This window comes from Dioscorea cayenensis, chromosome 18 (assembly GCF_009730915.1).
Source record: "Dioscorea cayenensis subsp. rotundata cultivar TDr96_F1 chromosome 18, TDr96_F1_v2_PseudoChromosome.rev07_lg8_w22 25.fasta, whole genome shotgun sequence".
In the NCBI taxonomy this organism is placed as follows: Eukaryota; Viridiplantae; Streptophyta; class Magnoliopsida; order Dioscoreales; family Dioscoreaceae; genus Dioscorea; species Dioscorea cayenensis.
In genome coordinates, this window is record NC_052488.1 from 7,591,001 (window position 1) to 7,607,814 (window position 16,814).

Below are 16,814 nucleotides of genomic sequence, written 5' to 3' on the forward strand. Positions count from 1 at the left end.
CAAACCAATAGGAGGCTTGGCAAGGCATTAAAAGATGAATGATGGAGGTTGATTACCAAGGTCGCGTATGCGTGCACATCCACAGAATACAAAGATGCTATGAATGAGCTATCTACCACTTCATTGCAAGCGCATCTCTAGTTGTTCCACAAATCGGAAGTAGCACATTAGTCTAATTACCTATTTAGAGGTCAGTGGTGGGGGTGAGATGTACTTTAACGTGACTGAGTCATTCAATGCTTGGATCAAGGAGGCACGCCACCTCCTTGTATGCAACATGGTTGACTCGATTAGGTATGTTCATATTGTTTCTTCTAATTTGATCATTATGTTTATTTTTTATACTAAATGACAGTATCTAAGAGTTACCGATTATTTACCATGTATAGATGAAGATTTACGTTCTTTAAACTATAAATGCTATGTTCATGTTTAGTATCAATATAACTGTTTATAATATCATATTTATATTTAAAACTCTAAGTTATTGTTATTAATATGATTTGTCAATTATTTTTAGATATTACTATACAATTATTTAAGTCCTGATTCATAAATAGCCTTTAATGTTGATGTTCAGGTTCAAACTGATGAATATGATGTGTGATCGCCAACAACACTGCCACAAATGGGAGACTCACCTTTGTCTAGATATACACAAGATGATCGAAGATACAGTGGAAGAAAGTCGGTGTTTGCTTATAGGTCATTCTAACAGGGTGCAATTTGAAGTGATAGACAATCAAAGCAACCTTGTTAACTTACACGATGGAACATGCTCTTGCAAACGTTGCAAAGTGTATGGCCTACAGTGTAAACATGCTTGTGCGGGCATCATGCAGACAGATACCAATGTTCACTGGTTCGGTGATGACTATTACATTATCGGCATGTACAATATAGTGTACGGTAACCTAATTTATCCTATCCCAGACCATGACAAACTAATGGATAATTACAAAGATCTTCGTCTTCGGCCACCTATAACAAGGAGACGGCCAGGGAGACCAAGGCGTCGAAGGATTGAGTCACAAACTTTTAACAAATGGAAGTTGCACTATAGTCGTTGTAATGAAGTTGGCCACAATTGAGTAATGTGCAATGAGGTCATTGCACACTGATTATTGTGAATCAACTATTTTGATATGAAATGTTATCTTTTTAGCCATTTTATTATGATACTCGGTGTACAACGATTACTATGTTAAATCGAAGGTCAACTTATGGATATAAACAAAGACTTGCGAAACCGATCACGACAAGCAATAAATACTCAGTATAAGATCATTTTATACATGAAATTGAAAATATATAAAGGAAATTGAAAATATATATAGGAAAGCGAGAATACATACAGAAAATTGGAAATTTTTACAAAAACTTGACATTGTACAACGTAAATCAAACTTATGTATAGAACATTGACAAAAACTAAAGTAAATTGAGAATATGTGTAGAAATTCGAGAATATCTATAGGAAATTGATGAAATATACAACAAATTGACATTGTATATAGGAAATTTAGATTATGGATAGAAAATTGAGAAACAGTCCATGACGTTCATGTTTTAAACATTAATGCAAAAATAGTAAATTGGAAGTTCTGATTTTTATCCAACACATTTTCAGACGACATATAATATTAAATAGAAATTTTGATTTTCATGATTCAAACATTAATGCAAAATATAAAATAGTATGACATGTAAACTAGATAATTGTATTTCATTCCAACACATTTTCAGACCGCTCAGGTGGGTCAGTTGAAGTCTCAATTATTCCAAATGTGGATGGTGCTCGGGGGTCTATGACCATGTTTCCTTTCGCTATTTTAGATAATGTGCTCTCAACAGGATCATCTTTTGGGACATGGGTGACACTATCACTGTCAGCTGCAAGTTCTTTTATATCATTAGTTGCAGGCTTTTCCTCTTCAATTTGCATACTATCCTCTTTGTGGACTGGGGTGCGTAGTATGCCATCTGAGAAGATCTGTGTTGCGTAGAGAAGCTGATAGTATACCATGTCACCGACTGGTAGTTCAAGTTTCTCGCCTTGTAGTTTCAATTCCATAAACAGGGCAATCCAAAATGCCTGCCTCTTACTGGGGACAATCACGCATGTGCACAAGCAGGTATGCACCGGTGTCAGTCATGCCAAACTTTAATTTCAATAAATTGTCAAAAATCAAGCGCTACATTTCAGAGAAGAAAATGGAGGGGTAAGTCATAACAAATAACAGAAACATTGAGAGAATTAATCAAGTTTTAGGAGTAACCATTGCAATTGCATCTTTATCCTGGACAAGGCTCACAAGTGAGGAGTAATGACGATATTCTCGATGTTCTTTATCAAAAACAAGAAGGTGGTAATGCTTGTGTAGTATTATCGGCATTAGAACAACATCACCAGTTGTTTATTCATCCAAGGCAGGTGTTATCAATTTATATAATCCGTCTTTAGAATCAGGTCTCTTTGACATGGCAAGCATTATTGGTCTGGTAATCATGGCTGATCGCTTAAATAGGAAGGACAAGTTCCTCAAATAATCAAATAGTATCAAGACAAATGCGTCTACAATGTCATCAGGAACCATATGCTTCCAGTCAACTAGAGCGTGAAGATGGTCATTGCTGATATGGTCAAATTCATTGCTCCAAGCATATGTCCTGAGATGGTGGGGAAAGAAATTAAAAAAATCGTTAATCATGTTTGTGAACAAACAAAAATGCATACAAATCTTATACCAATCATACTGACAGTTTATTTATATAATTGAACAGAAACTGAAATATTTTAAACGTAATGTATCATTTTGATTTGGAGGCTACAGATACAACAGAAACAACATAATTTAAATAGTAAACCCAAAAAAAATAAACAAATTAAAACTTTTTAAAAACTTACGCATCCATCCGGTAATTGCGGAATAATGACAACGTCATTTGTTGCATCTTGTTCAGTAGTTCAAAACCCTGAGGCCACTTAGTTGGAGGGATGAAATCTGTTGGTACATCTACCGGGTTCTCTATTTCATCTGTATCATCTACTTCCATCGGCTGAAGCTACCTTGCTTTTAAGGTATGCGAGTGACTTTACTGTTCTCCTACTAGCGTCCAATGTTTCGTTGTCAACTACAGTCATCTCAGATGGTGGTTTTGCATTATTTTTTTTCCTTTGCGATAGGGGGCAACATTTTTTGTCGGGCATGTTCGGGTATGGGATGAGATGCGACTAAAGCCTTTACATCACGGGTGAGGGGCCTTGTATAAAATGTGTCCTCAATTGGTTCATCTGTATAGGGTTTATTTTGTCCTCACTTTGTTGCATTCTTTTTCAACAGTTTACTTTGGGGGTTGTGTGTTAATTCTTCATGGGAAGGTTCAACATTAACATTCAATTCTCCCTCTGTCTCAGGCAGCTTGTCCTTTTCACAATTTATGCTAACTTTTTCCCCTAGTATGATGACTCTTTCTTTAAGTTCCCTGACTTAATTTAAGACCAGATCCGGTTTCTCATAATCATTGACCTTTCCTTTAGAGCTTGCAATGGAGGAAAGATGGCTACCCGTCTATTGAGGACTATCGAGATGGATATTTCATCTACTTTTCTTTCGAGGGTGTTCTTCTCTAACTACTTCTTTTTTCCTTTCAGGGTCATGTCTTCACCAATCTTGATGACTGTATTGTTGTGGTGGATTCTACAATGGGTCTTCATGTGGTCCTACCGTTAAGTTTTCCATTGCCGATAAGGTCAACCTCGTACTTATTCTTTGGGACCAATGTGAAGAACTAGTGGGAAATACCAAACATTAGCAAATACCAACAATGACCCATATAAAATAAACAAGTATCCAACATACACAGTGCTAAATTTATTTTATAAACACCAATTGTCAATTATAAACAAAAACACAAATAACTGAATGGTAACTCATTATACAAATGTGTAAACATTATTTCCAACCACTAACTGACGATTTCAACAAATTATAAAAACACAATATTAACATAAAGTTAAATAAAATAGCATTAATTTGGAAAAATAATCAGTTGACACAATTTCTAACATTATGAACAATTTTAAAACTTATTTCTGGTCCCTTAAGTGTCTCCTAAGGGCTTCAGTACTAGATTGTTTCTTGAAACTACTTTCATCATAGCCTAGGATGCACGGTGATTTCCCATAGTAGGTTCTCTTCCCAGTCCCGGTGACTTCATAAAACCAAAGATTAAGGGAAACTACACAACCCCTTAAGTAATCGGGATGTGATAACATACTAGAAAACCTATCCTTCACTCGGCCGGATGAGGTGGGTACATCTTCCATGACAAATCTATGCGTCACGTTTACCCATGCATAATCACCAAGTGTGGACAAATCATCCATATAATGAGTTAATCATGTTGGTGTTGAACAACAAGTGGCCGGGAACAACAAGAATCCCATGATGTATATCAATAAAAGCTTAACAAAATTTTCTTCCCCTTGTGATCTTTCTTAAGGACCAAGCCTTGTAATACTCTTACCAAACAATCCTTGTTTCTGTCTGCACTTTTTGTGAAATATGCCTCTACCAGCCTGTAGCGTTCCTTCTTCCTCTTAAACTCTATAGCAATACCTTCGCACTTTAGGCCTAGTAAAAGGGATACATCCTTAGCCTTGAAATGTAAATGGCTCTCTTCAAGTTTAAATATTCTCGTCCGCTCATCGATCACTTGCATTAAAGCGTCGAGTATACTGTGCTGTTTGACTATGGGTTCAATTTCCATTAGATGGCTAAATAGTGTTCACTTCAGTATGTCCCAGTGCCTTCGCGTCATCTTGTCCCTTAATTCATGTATGGTGTCTACAAGTGGTGCTAAATAGCATTGTCCATTTACATGATTCCTAAAACCACTTGCCATAATGTGTTACTGCACAAACAAATCATTTCAAGTTAGTAAACATATTCATGCACAAGATAAACAGCGCAAGGACTACATTGTAGACCGAAGCGAAGTTCACAACAATTCACGCCATACAGTGAGCATGCATTTATGGGTAAAGGACGTATTTGGTGTTAACAACATGACAAGATGCATTGATTCCATATATACACCAGAAATATAATGGTCAAACCAAATTTTCCAATTGAAATAATAGTAAATGCACTAGTTCCCCAATTGAAATATTGAATTTTCCAAAACTGAAAAAAAAATTGTACATATATACAAAATAATGATGAAAAACTGAACATAACAAACATCAAAATGGGATTGTTTCATAGTTTATATTCACGACAAGAGGGAGTCATTTGTGCATAGAATGGTATTATAAGATTTACTCTCCAGATAAAATGCATGACTTGATTGTTCAAATAATGTATAACATTTCTCCACGGTGACAATCAATAACACCTTCAAGGACACAAATTTTGAATGTAAAATGGGTAAACATTATAATTGAAAGAACTTGTCTGGATTACAAATAAAATTTGATTTATTTTATAACTGTCTACAATATTTTCTAAAACTGTCTATGAATTAAGACTAGCACTTCACTCACAATATTTGAACAATAATGCAAGAAACTAATAATGCATTCGGAATACTTATCAAACTCATACACAAATTAAAGCATAAGAGCAAGAGTTCTTCGAATTGATAAGCAAAAGAGTTACCTGATTGGGTTATACGGGGTGTCGATCCTATCATGTTTGGGGATAGATCACTTCTCCTCTTCGTCACGTTGAAGCGTGGCTTCAATCACCAAAGGCAGGCTCCAGCACTGGGGAAACTCAAGTGTTTTTTTTGGCGTGGATAGCAACAACTAAGGCCGGTAAAGAAGAAGACGAGCCCTAAATATCTTTCATTCCTTGGGATGGGGAACGACTTGACTGGTATGATTGTCCTAATGCTTTGAAATTGGATAATGCTTCAAGGGTAGGAAAGTATATTCATACCCAATTTTACACCGTAAATAACCAGTTGGATTGAGAAGTTATGCCCATGATCATTGAGGGTGTTTTTGAGGATATGTCGAAATCAGGGGGTTTTTATAGATATGGTGAAGTATGGGGGACTATTTGAATAATTTCTTAAAAATTTTCCTGTGTATATCCAAACACTATTCTGTAAGAATTTTTTATGTAGTAAATTCTACAGAAATTATCCTCGAATCCTATGGAATAAAATTCTTATGAAAAAATTTATTATGAATCCAAACAGACCCTTAGTTGGTCAATAGTGAGAACCATGATACCTTTAAAAGTTTTGAATCACCAACATTGCGTTTAATAATGAGCATCTTTTTCAATATCTTAAATCAAGTATAAACAAGGAAGCCAAAGATTGTTTTTACATATGGTAATTTCCGATACTAAAATTGTAATGGTTCCTCATTGAAAGGTAGAATGGAAATTGGGAAAAAATTGGGGGATAGTGAAGAACAAGAAGGAGATTAGGGTTAGGGTTAGGATGAGGTGAGAGAGAATGTGTGTGTGTGTGTGTGTGTGTGTGTGTGTGAGTGAGTGAGTGAGAGAGAGAGAGAGAGAGAGAGAGAGAGAGAGAGATGAAAAAGAAAAGGGACAAGCTTTCTCTGCCTTTCCTCTCATTTACTGGTCCTAACAATTGTGGAGAACGTTGTAACAGTCTGCCATAAAATGTTCCCTACTCAAAGTATGACAAGTCACCCTCAACATGATTTCTCTCCTTCCTTTTTACTGCTAATTATAACAAAATCCATATATATCAAGAAGCTTGTTGCTCCTTTGTTGACCTAGATCGACTTCCTCAGCCGGTATCCATTTGCCAGGTCCTTCTCTTTTTCCACACCAATATTCCCATTCGCTACAAAAATTGTCTTTAAAATTATTTAGAAAAGCCCCTCAATTTGTTCTTCGTCATTTTTCTATCTTCTTCTAATTCTCCTTCACTTTGTTAGTCTCTATTCTTCTTAATTTTTTTTTATTTTTAAAATTCCTTTATTTCTTCCTAATCTACTAAGTATCATTTTAGAACTTTCTTACAAATCCAAGTGTTTAGAATTTCTTCTAATAATGTATAGATTCTGTTTTATTTTGATCTTTCACTCATAGTTTGCCACTAATATTAAGATTCCTCTTGTTAGGGTTATGTTCAAGCACTTCAACAATATATATATAATAGGAATAATTCTAACAGTAATAAATTGCGTGAGAAACATATATAAAAAAAATACTAGTGTTACGGCCATAAACAAAAATAAAAAAAATTCTATTAATTGTAATTAAATCTGATTTCACACACTATTACTATTCTTGGACTTACTAAGGAATTATCCGGACCCGCTTACAATTCAAGTGTTATATGTTCATTTTGCATTAATATATTTTTACTAATTTAAATATAAATAGAACAACAAAAATATTTGATAGATATTGTCATGCCCGAACACGGCTCAATGGACCCAGGACGCCGACAAACTGCTATACACCTACAAGGCCGAAGCCAATAAGACATGCAAGGCCTCAAAACCTTATCCAAAATAGAACAAACATTCTAATAGAACTATATTTTCAAAAGTCAACATCAAAATTTACAAAGTTCAAAATTCCCAACTTTAGATACAAGCTGGTGTTCTATATATAAATTAAATACTCATACAAATAGAAAGACAACTCAAAATTAGAAGTGATCAAGAATACAATCTCTCGTTAGCTCACTAAGATGATTGCTGTATTAATCACTTTGGATTTGAAAAAAGTTCAACAAAAAAATTATGAGCTTGATAGCACAGTAAGTAACCAACTAAAAATAACTGGGGTCATAAGAAAAATTTCCAGAAATTCAGAATCAAAAACCAATTATATCAGGTATTAAAATATTTATGAAAATTGTAGTTCATTAAATCAAAGAGGATCAACAAAATACAATTTAATATCAGACAAAAATATAAGTCTCCAAATCACTATGGCCAAAACAAAATAACAAAGATCATTTGTTTACCCATGGTGACCTGAGCCAGAATATCAGAGGCCGTTATTCTTCACCGACGGAATGGTGTGAAACTATAGCTTCTTAACAGAGTCAGAGTTTTATGTCGATATGGTCAGTGTTTAACCCCCAGTGATAGGGTCAGTGCCTAGTTAAATGGAGACTAAGCGTATTTATATCAAAATAACTTTGTTATCAGAAAACAAAACAAGATTTCAGAATTTTAGAATTCTAGACAGAATCTTAGACACGTCAGGGCATAATAGAGTTTTCAGAATAACTTGTTGAGCAAAAATACAAACGTACGCATGATCCCATTCCTTTACAGTAAAAATAATCCAGTTATACTCAAGACAATTTACAAACATAATAGTTTAAAGAATAACATATATGATCAAAATGTGGGAATTAAAGTTCTAGTGAAAGAAAAGTAATTAAAAAATTTAATAAGTATATAATAACAAAACTAAATCAAAGCCCAACAAATGTTTTAATATTATAAAAGCAAACTTTTAAAGAATGTAAATAAATTCAAAATTGTTGATAATCAGAAATTATATATATATACATATACATTTATATGCAGTGTTACTTACCTGATTAACGCCCAAAACTCCAAATCTCACACTGAATCACGTTTCTCAGAATACCCAATATTGGGAAGTAGCCTATTAGTTTCATTAACAAAATGAATTTTACAATAATCGTGGGTTTGCAAGAAAGCTTTCAGAAGGGTACAAATGAAAAAAAAATCAAGCTATCACTATACTCTCCCAAATATGGATCTTGCGAGGGTACAATAGCAGTTATTCACTCTAAGGACTTATAAACAATTTCATAATGATTGTTGAGTACTAAATCCCTCACAACTTTGCATATACTTTTCCAAATCATAAATTTCAAGATTTTGAGAAATATATGTTAGCTCTGCCGATGTGGTTTGTGGTTTAAAGAACACTCAAAACACTCAAAGAACATTCACACAAACCAAGCAAGAAGGAGACACACAAGATTAGTAACCCAGTTCGGCATCCACTCGCCTACGTCTGGGGGCCAAGCCCGGAGATAAAAAATCCACTAAAAGAGGTGAAAATACATGAGTACAAAACACTTGTCACTCACTCTCTCAACAATAAAGATCACTACCCTCTCTAGATTTTCTAGTGCTCACCTTCTCTCCTCTACAAGAGCTCCTTATAATCTCAGAGTAAGGTAGCTTATATAGATGCCTCAACGTCCCAAATATAGCACATACCTCTTTTAAAATCTCTGCGGCTATTAATTTAAAAACCTTCTGAAATTATCTGTTGTAACTCCTGTTGTAACATGAATTGCAACATGGCCTTGACTGCTAACTTGACTGAGTTCTGGTTGCGTTGCGGATGACCTCAAGACCCATCAACCTACTGGTTATTCTTAGTTTGAGTTGGTTCAGCTAAATCTCCTGATCTCGACTGCCGGCAACTAGCCTACCTCCTCAGTTCCTCATCACACAATCCCCTCACAAGTGGCACACATCCTTGTGCGTCTTCAAAACACTTCCCAAACTTAGTCTTCAACCTTCCAGGTTTAATTTTCAAACATTCTCCATAAAGATTTTCAATCAATCATCTTAATTATGACAACAATAGTCATGTCTTCAAATCTTGCCCTTAATAGCCTTCAATCATACCATCGATATGTATTTCTTCAATTAAACTCCATCCATATTTAGTCTTCAATAAAATCACCTAAATATGGTCTTCATATGATCTTGTCTTCAAATTGTAACACCTTGCCAAAAATAACTCCACCAAGATCTTCAAGATATTTGCCTCCAAGTCAAGACTCCTTGCCATATCACCATGCCATGTCTCCTTGGCTATGTGTCAAAGCATGCCAATTATAGTGCAGTTACACTAATAATCTCCCCCTTTGGCATAATTTGACACAACTGCTTTTGCACCCAGGCTGACTCCTGTAACAACATCCTGTTATAACTCGACTGGGACATAGACTTTACAAACTAAAGAAAATCATCTAGTTACTTACAACATATGTGAGTACACTGCAACTAGTGATGTATAAATTAAGTAAAAACAAATACACCCAAGTAGAGCAGTCGGTTTGGAACTCTTGCACTAGTCAACTTCTCCCCCTTTGTGCTAAATTGGTGCCAAAGTCTCAATGGTTGTTGCAAGACTTGTTACAACTTCTTCTACAACTCCCCCTATCTTCAGAACTCTTTTTTCCTACTACAAACGATATTGATAAATTGTAGCATATGTAGGTTGTTTGCAGTTCCCAATAGGGATTAAAGTTGGCAAAGGCCAATTCCACCCCTCAACTTTTTGAATCTTGTAGCATTTAGGGGTTTTGTAAAGATGTCCGCCAATTGCTTTTCTGTTGCAACATAATCAATAACAACTGTTTTGTTCTCTACCAAATCTCGTATAAAGTGGTGTCAAAGATCAATATGTTTGGTATGAGAATGTTGGACTGGATTCTTGGAGATATTAATTGCACTTTTGTTGTCACAAAATATAGTCAATAACTCTTGTTGCAAGCCATAGTCCTCAAGGATTTGCTTCATCCACAACAATTGTGTACAACAACTTCCTGCTGCTATGTATTCAGCCTCTACAGTGGAGAGAGAAATGGAGCTTTGCTTTTTGCTATACTATGTGACCAAGTTGTTACCAAGATAGAGTCATCCTCCCTAGGTGCTTTTTCTATCATCAATGTTTTCTGCCCAATCTGCATCACTATAACCTGCAAGATGTGAGTTAGAGTCTTTTGAATACCAAATTCCATATTCTGCAGTACCATGAACATATCTGATGATACGTTTCACAGCTTTCAAATTAGACTCCTTTGGTGTTGCTTGATATCTTACACAAACTCCAACACTGAAAGAGATGTCTGGCCTGCTAGCTGAGAGATAGAGTAAGCTTTCAATCATACTTCTATAGAGACTTGGGTCTACATCTTTTCCATGCTCATTTTTTGTCAACTTCTGATTCACACTCATGGGTGTTCTCATGTGTCTAGCCTTTTCTAAGCCAAATCTTTTCACCAAGTTATGTGCATACTTGGTTTGAGAAATAAAAATCCCTTCTTTGCATTGTTTGATTTGGAAACCCAAAAAGTAGTTTAGTTCAACTACCATGCTCATCTCAAAGTCTTCTTACATTAAATGAACAAACTCATCCACTTGCCTCTGTGATGTTGAACCAAATATGATATCATCAACATAGATTTGTTCCACCATAAGATCTGATTTGGATTTCTTTATGAATAATGTCTTGTCTACTCCCCCTCTTTGGTAGCCCTTCTGAAGTAAAAATTTTGTGAGCCTTTCATACCGAGCTCGAGGAGCTTGCTTTAAGCCATAGAGTGCCTTTTTTAATTTGAATACATGATTTGAATGTTGAGGATCTTCAAACCCTTTTGTTTGCTCCACAAAAATCTCTTCACTTAGAAAACCATTTAGAAAAGGACTCTTGACATCCATTTGATGTAGCTTGAACCCCATACAACATGCTACTGTTAATAATAATTTGATGGATTCCAAGCGTGCAACTGGTGCAAATGTTTTATCAAAGTCAACTCCTTTAACTTGAGCATATCCTTGAGCCAGTAGTCTTGCTTCATTTTTGGTGATGTTACCTTTGTCGTTAGTCTTGTTCTTGAAAATCCACTTGGTTCCAATAACATTCACATCCTTTGGCCTTGGGTCCAATGTCCACACCTCATTTCGAACAAACTGATTCAATTCTTCTTGCATTGCAGCCATCCAGTATTCATCAACTAAAGCTTCTTTGACATTCTTTGGTTCAATAAGAGAGATATAACATGTGTAGCCAGCTAATTCCCGATAATTAATTCTTTGAGTGCTTCTGGTTCTCCTTCCTTCGGTCACATTACCAATCACATTCTGAATAGGATAATTCTTCTTTATTCTTGAGGATGGTACAAGACTGCTATCTTCACTATCTTATTCGCTGTCAATTTCTTCTTTATCTGATTCTAAGATGATTTTGCCTATTGTAATTTCAATTGCAACATCAGCTATAACCTCCTGTCTGTCTAAATCCTGAGCAGTTTCTATTGTTGTAGTTGGTGTTGTAACCTATGTTGCAACTTCTTGTTCTGGCTGTAACTCTTAATCTGCTGATTCATAATTTTGTGTGATAAGCTTGTTTGGCTCATTTGATGCACCTTGAGTCTCAATATCAGAGAAATCATCAACAACAACATTAATAGTTTGCATCATCTTTCTGGTTCTTGAATTGAACACCCAATAGGCTTTACTAGTAGTAGAATATCCCATGAATAATCCTTCATCACTTTTCTTGTCAAACTTTCCCAGCTGATCTCTATCATTCAGAATGTAACATTTGCTCTAAAGATGTGAAAGTATTTGAGATTTGGCCTTTTACCTTTCCAAATTTCATACGGTGTCATGTTGGTTGGAGGCTGAATGTACACTCTATTTATGATGTAGCATGCTGTATTGATTGCTTCTGCCCAAAATCTTGTAGAGAGCTTCTTTGAATTCAACATAACTCTAGCCATCTCTTGGAGAGTTCGATTCTTCCTTTCAACCACTCCATTTTGTTGAGCAGTTTTTGGAGCTGAAAATTCATGATAAATCCCATGCTCACTACTAAATTCTGGAAACTGAATATTCTCAAATTCTTTTCCATGGTCGCTTGTGATTCTGACAATCTTTCCTATTTGACACTCTTTCTCATTTTGGAGTTATATACATAACTTCTTGAAAGCTTCAAAAGTTTCTGATTTCTCCTTCAGAAAGTCCACCCAAGTGTACCTAGAATAGTCATCAACACACACAAATACATATCTTTTAATAGAAAAGCTTTCTGTCTGTGTGGGTCCAATAAGATCTATATGCAAGAGTTCTAGCACTCTTGTTGTACCAATGTCTTACACCACTTTGTGAGAAGCATGACTTTTCTTTCCTAGTTGACACGGTCTGCATACACCCTCTTTCTTTTTTCATAAGCTTGGGCACTCCCTTAACAGCTTTCATTTTTGCAATCTTCATCAGGTTCTGGAAGTTCAGATGTCCAAGCTTATGATGCCAGATTTTAGTGATGTTGCAAGATGTTTTATAGCAGACTTCCAATTTCTCTAGCATAAAGCAATTGTCTGAAGGTCTTGAACCAGTTAAAACACACTAACCATCTTCATCATAGACCACACATCTTTCCTGAGTAAATTTTACCACCAGATTTCGGTCACATAATTGACTTATACTCAGAAGATTTTTCTTCAGTCCTTTTACATGCATAATGTTTTTTTCAGTCTTGGATACCCAGGAACCATCAATGTTTCTTTTCCAACTACTTGACCTTTTTGACCATCACCAAAAGTCACATGTCCAATTGGACATTCTTTGTAATTCATCAAAAAGCCTTTGTCACCTGTCATGTGTCTTGAACAACCACTGTCAAAATACCAGTTGTCTTTTAAGGATTTTTTCATTGAGGAGTATCCCACTAGATCTTCTTTTCTAACCCATATCTTCTTGCTTTCTTTCTTTTTTCTCTGGTATATGGTGTCTGCTTCATACTTTTGCCTTCTTTTATGTCTTTCTTCATCTTCCAACATCTTGGATGAATGTTCCCTTTAACACCATAGTAATGACATATCGGAATCCACTTCTTTTCTTTTCCAAATACTCTATCCTTCTTCATATCTTCCTTCAGTTGATAACACTCGGGGTCTTATATGGCCTCTTTTTCCACAATGAAAGCATATAGGGACTTGTCTTCTATGTCATCTCTTCTCCTTATTATACTTCCATTGTTTATGTTCTTTAGCATTTGATAGAACACAGCCTGCTCAACTTTGCTTTTTTTTCCTCTTGATGCCTCTATTATATGATGTTGTGTCATACTTGTTTGAAAAGGTACCTCCTCAATCTTGGCTTTTCCATTGTTCATGTTGTTTATGGGCTTTCCAGCATTATTCAACTTTTCTTGACATTCTTCCAACTCTTTTGTAAGTTGTTTATTTTGTATGAACATTTTATCAAGTTTATTTAACATGAGTTCATACCCATGCAGAAGATCGGTTTCAGTAACCTCTTCACAAACAATTTCTCCAGGTGTTGCAATTGATGTTGTAACTGAACTTGCAAAAGCACTGAAATTTCTAAAAACTTTGACATTTTTTAGCACAACTAGTAAAAAAGTTTGATTGTTGATTGTATCTTTTTCTCTGTCTCCTTCCTGAATTTTTCTAAAATATCTGCACAATTCCTTGGTCAAAAGGGCAATTTCTTCTTATTCTTTATCTTCAGTCTGTTGTAACTCTTTTGAGCTTGTTACTTCAGCTTTCAGAGATATATATTCTTCTCTTCTAACTGGATTCAGATTCATCTCATAGGCTTGTAGAGATCCCATCAACTTATCAAGTCTCATAGTTGTGATATCTTTTGCTTCTTCTATTGCAGCAACTTTAGCATCGAATCTTCTTGGAAGCAATCTAAGAGTCTTCCGGACTAGCTTCTTATCCGAGTACTCCTTACCGAGCTGGTAGGTTTGATTTGCTATGTCCATCAATTTGGCAATGAACATGACTATCGTCTCATCTTCTCCCATCCTGAGATTCTCGAACATGGTTGTCAACATTTGAAGTTTAGATTCTCTTACCAAGTTGGTGCCTTCATGAATGGTTTGAAGAACCCCCCAAGCTTTCTTGGCGCAATCACAGGTTGCAACATACTTGAACTAGTTCTCATCTACTCCTCCAAAAATAGCATTGAGTGCTCTCCCATTGGCATTTACATTGAGCATATCTCTGGAACTTCAGTTACTTTTCATTTTCACAGTCTCGTTCCTGTTTTTATCAACTTCGATTGGGGGAAACCACCCTTCTTCCACAGCTGTCCATGCATTCTCATCAAGAGATTTGATGAAAGCCTTCATGCGTGCCTTCTAGTATGGATAATTTGATCAATCGAGCAACGGTGGTCGTGTGACGGAAGCTCCTTCTTTTCTGGCAATCAATAGAACTTGTTGGACCTCGCCGACTTTGAAACAAAGCGAACACAGTGACCAAGTCTCTGATACCACTTGTTAGTTCCGCCGATATGGTTTGTGATTTAAAGAACACTCAAAACAGTCAAAGAACATTCACACAAATCAATCATGTAGGAGACACACAAGATTGGTAACCCAGTTCGGCGTCCACTCGCCTACATCTGGGGGGCAAGCCCAGAGATAAATAATCCACTATAAGACGTAAAAATACATGAGTACAAAACATTTGTCACTCACTCTCTCAACAATAAAGTTCACTACCCTCTCTAGATTTTCTAGTGCTCACCCTCTCTCCTCTACAAGAGCTCCTTACATTCTTAGAGTAAGGTAGCTTATATAGATGCCTCAACATCCCAAATATAGCACATACCCCTTTTAGAATCTCCGCGGCTACAAATTTAAAACCTTCTGAAATTAGCTGTTGCAACTCCTGTTGTAACATAAATTGCAACTTGGCCCTGACTGCTGACTTGACTGAGTTCTGGTTGCGTTGTGGATGACCTCAAGACCCATCAACCTACAGGTCATGCTTAGTTCGAGTCAGTGCAGCCAAATCTCCCGATCCCGACTGCCGGCAACTAGCTTACCTCCTCAGTTCCTCATCACATAGTCCCCTTGCAAGGGGTGCACGTCCTTGTGCATCTTCACAAAACTTACCAAACTTAGTCTTCAACCTTCCAGGTTTGGTCTTCAAAAATTCTCCATAAAGATCTTCAATCAATCATCTTAATCATGCCAACAATAGTCATGTCTTCAAATCTTGCCCTTTATAGTCTTCAATCATACCATTGATAGGTATTTCTTCAATTAAACTTCATCCATATTTAGTCTTCAATAAAATCACCTAAATATGGTCTTCATATGATCTTGTTTTCAAATTGTAACACCTTGCCAAAAATAACTCCACCAGGATCTTCAAGATATTTGCCTTCAAGATATTTGCTTCAAAGTTAAGACTCCTTGCCATATCACCATGCCATGTCACCTTGACTATGTGTTAAATCATGGCAATTATAGTGCAGTTGTACTAACAATATAGACACCTAATACAATGACATATCCAAAATTCACATTGTTTAGAGAACTACTCAAATTATAACTTTCATTTGAACCTTCAACTATTTTTGCAGAAATATAATTCTGACATATCTCTTTCAAACATGCATATCTCTCAAAATACAAGTCCAAAAGCAATGAAATTTTACTGACAACTAGATAACGTAAAAATAAACAACTTTCCTATTTTTCACCTTACCCAAATTAATCGCTATAACCAATAAAAATACCCATCAATCTTGATGTTCTGTATAGACATCCCATCCTAGATAGTTTACTAGTAAAATCATATATCAGAAAATATAGATGTATAAAATATGAAATTTTGTAGGTCCTTAAATAACATTAATCTCTACAATTCTCTTATTTTACATTCCTCTAAATTCTGCCTCTAAGACATTTAAAATTGATAAGGAATTTCTGCTATTTTAAAAGCAAATATCTGAAACTTATCAAATGAGATCAGTCAACAATTCCTCTGCCCTAACCATAGAAAAGATTTTGAAGGCATAATATGAATATCACCCAAGGTTAGGAGACCATTCAACAAGGCATCAAAATTAAAGATGGTAAGGGTAACAATGCAAAAAGGTGAAACTGCACGGCCCACAAGCAATTTCCTTTTATAGAAAAGTTTCTTAGCTTTAATGTTGGGAAGGATGTGAGTACGGATCAACACAATATGCTTAAAAAAAATTAATAGAAGATCAATTATAAAAAAAGGCTAAAAAGAATAAGAAATTAGAAACA

General features: G+C 35.6%; 1 protein-coding gene across 1 annotated transcript; it reads left to right on the plus strand.

Annotated features, from left to right (window-relative positions):
• Window positions 1-208: 208 nt before the first annotated feature.
• Window positions 209-1,091, plus strand: LOC120282754. Its single transcript, XM_039289605.1, has 2 exons — window positions 209-294; window positions 581-1,091. The coding sequence occupies exons 1-2, from the start codon at window positions 209-211 to the stop codon at window positions 1,089-1,091; spliced, it is 597 nt and encodes a 198-aa protein (XP_039145539.1).
• The last annotated feature ends 15,723 nt before the right edge of the window (window positions 1,092-16,814 follow it).

Bases quoted from the DNA above. Each gene is read 5' to 3' on its own strand.
- LOC120282754 (XM_039289605.1), top strand. From the start codon at position 209: ATGTACTTTAACGTGACTGAGTCATTCAATGCTTGGATCAAGGAGGCA. The intron at 295-580 runs GTATGTTCATAT...GTTGATGTTCAG, and splicing joins AACATGGTTGACTCGATTAG to GTTCAAACTGATGAATATGA.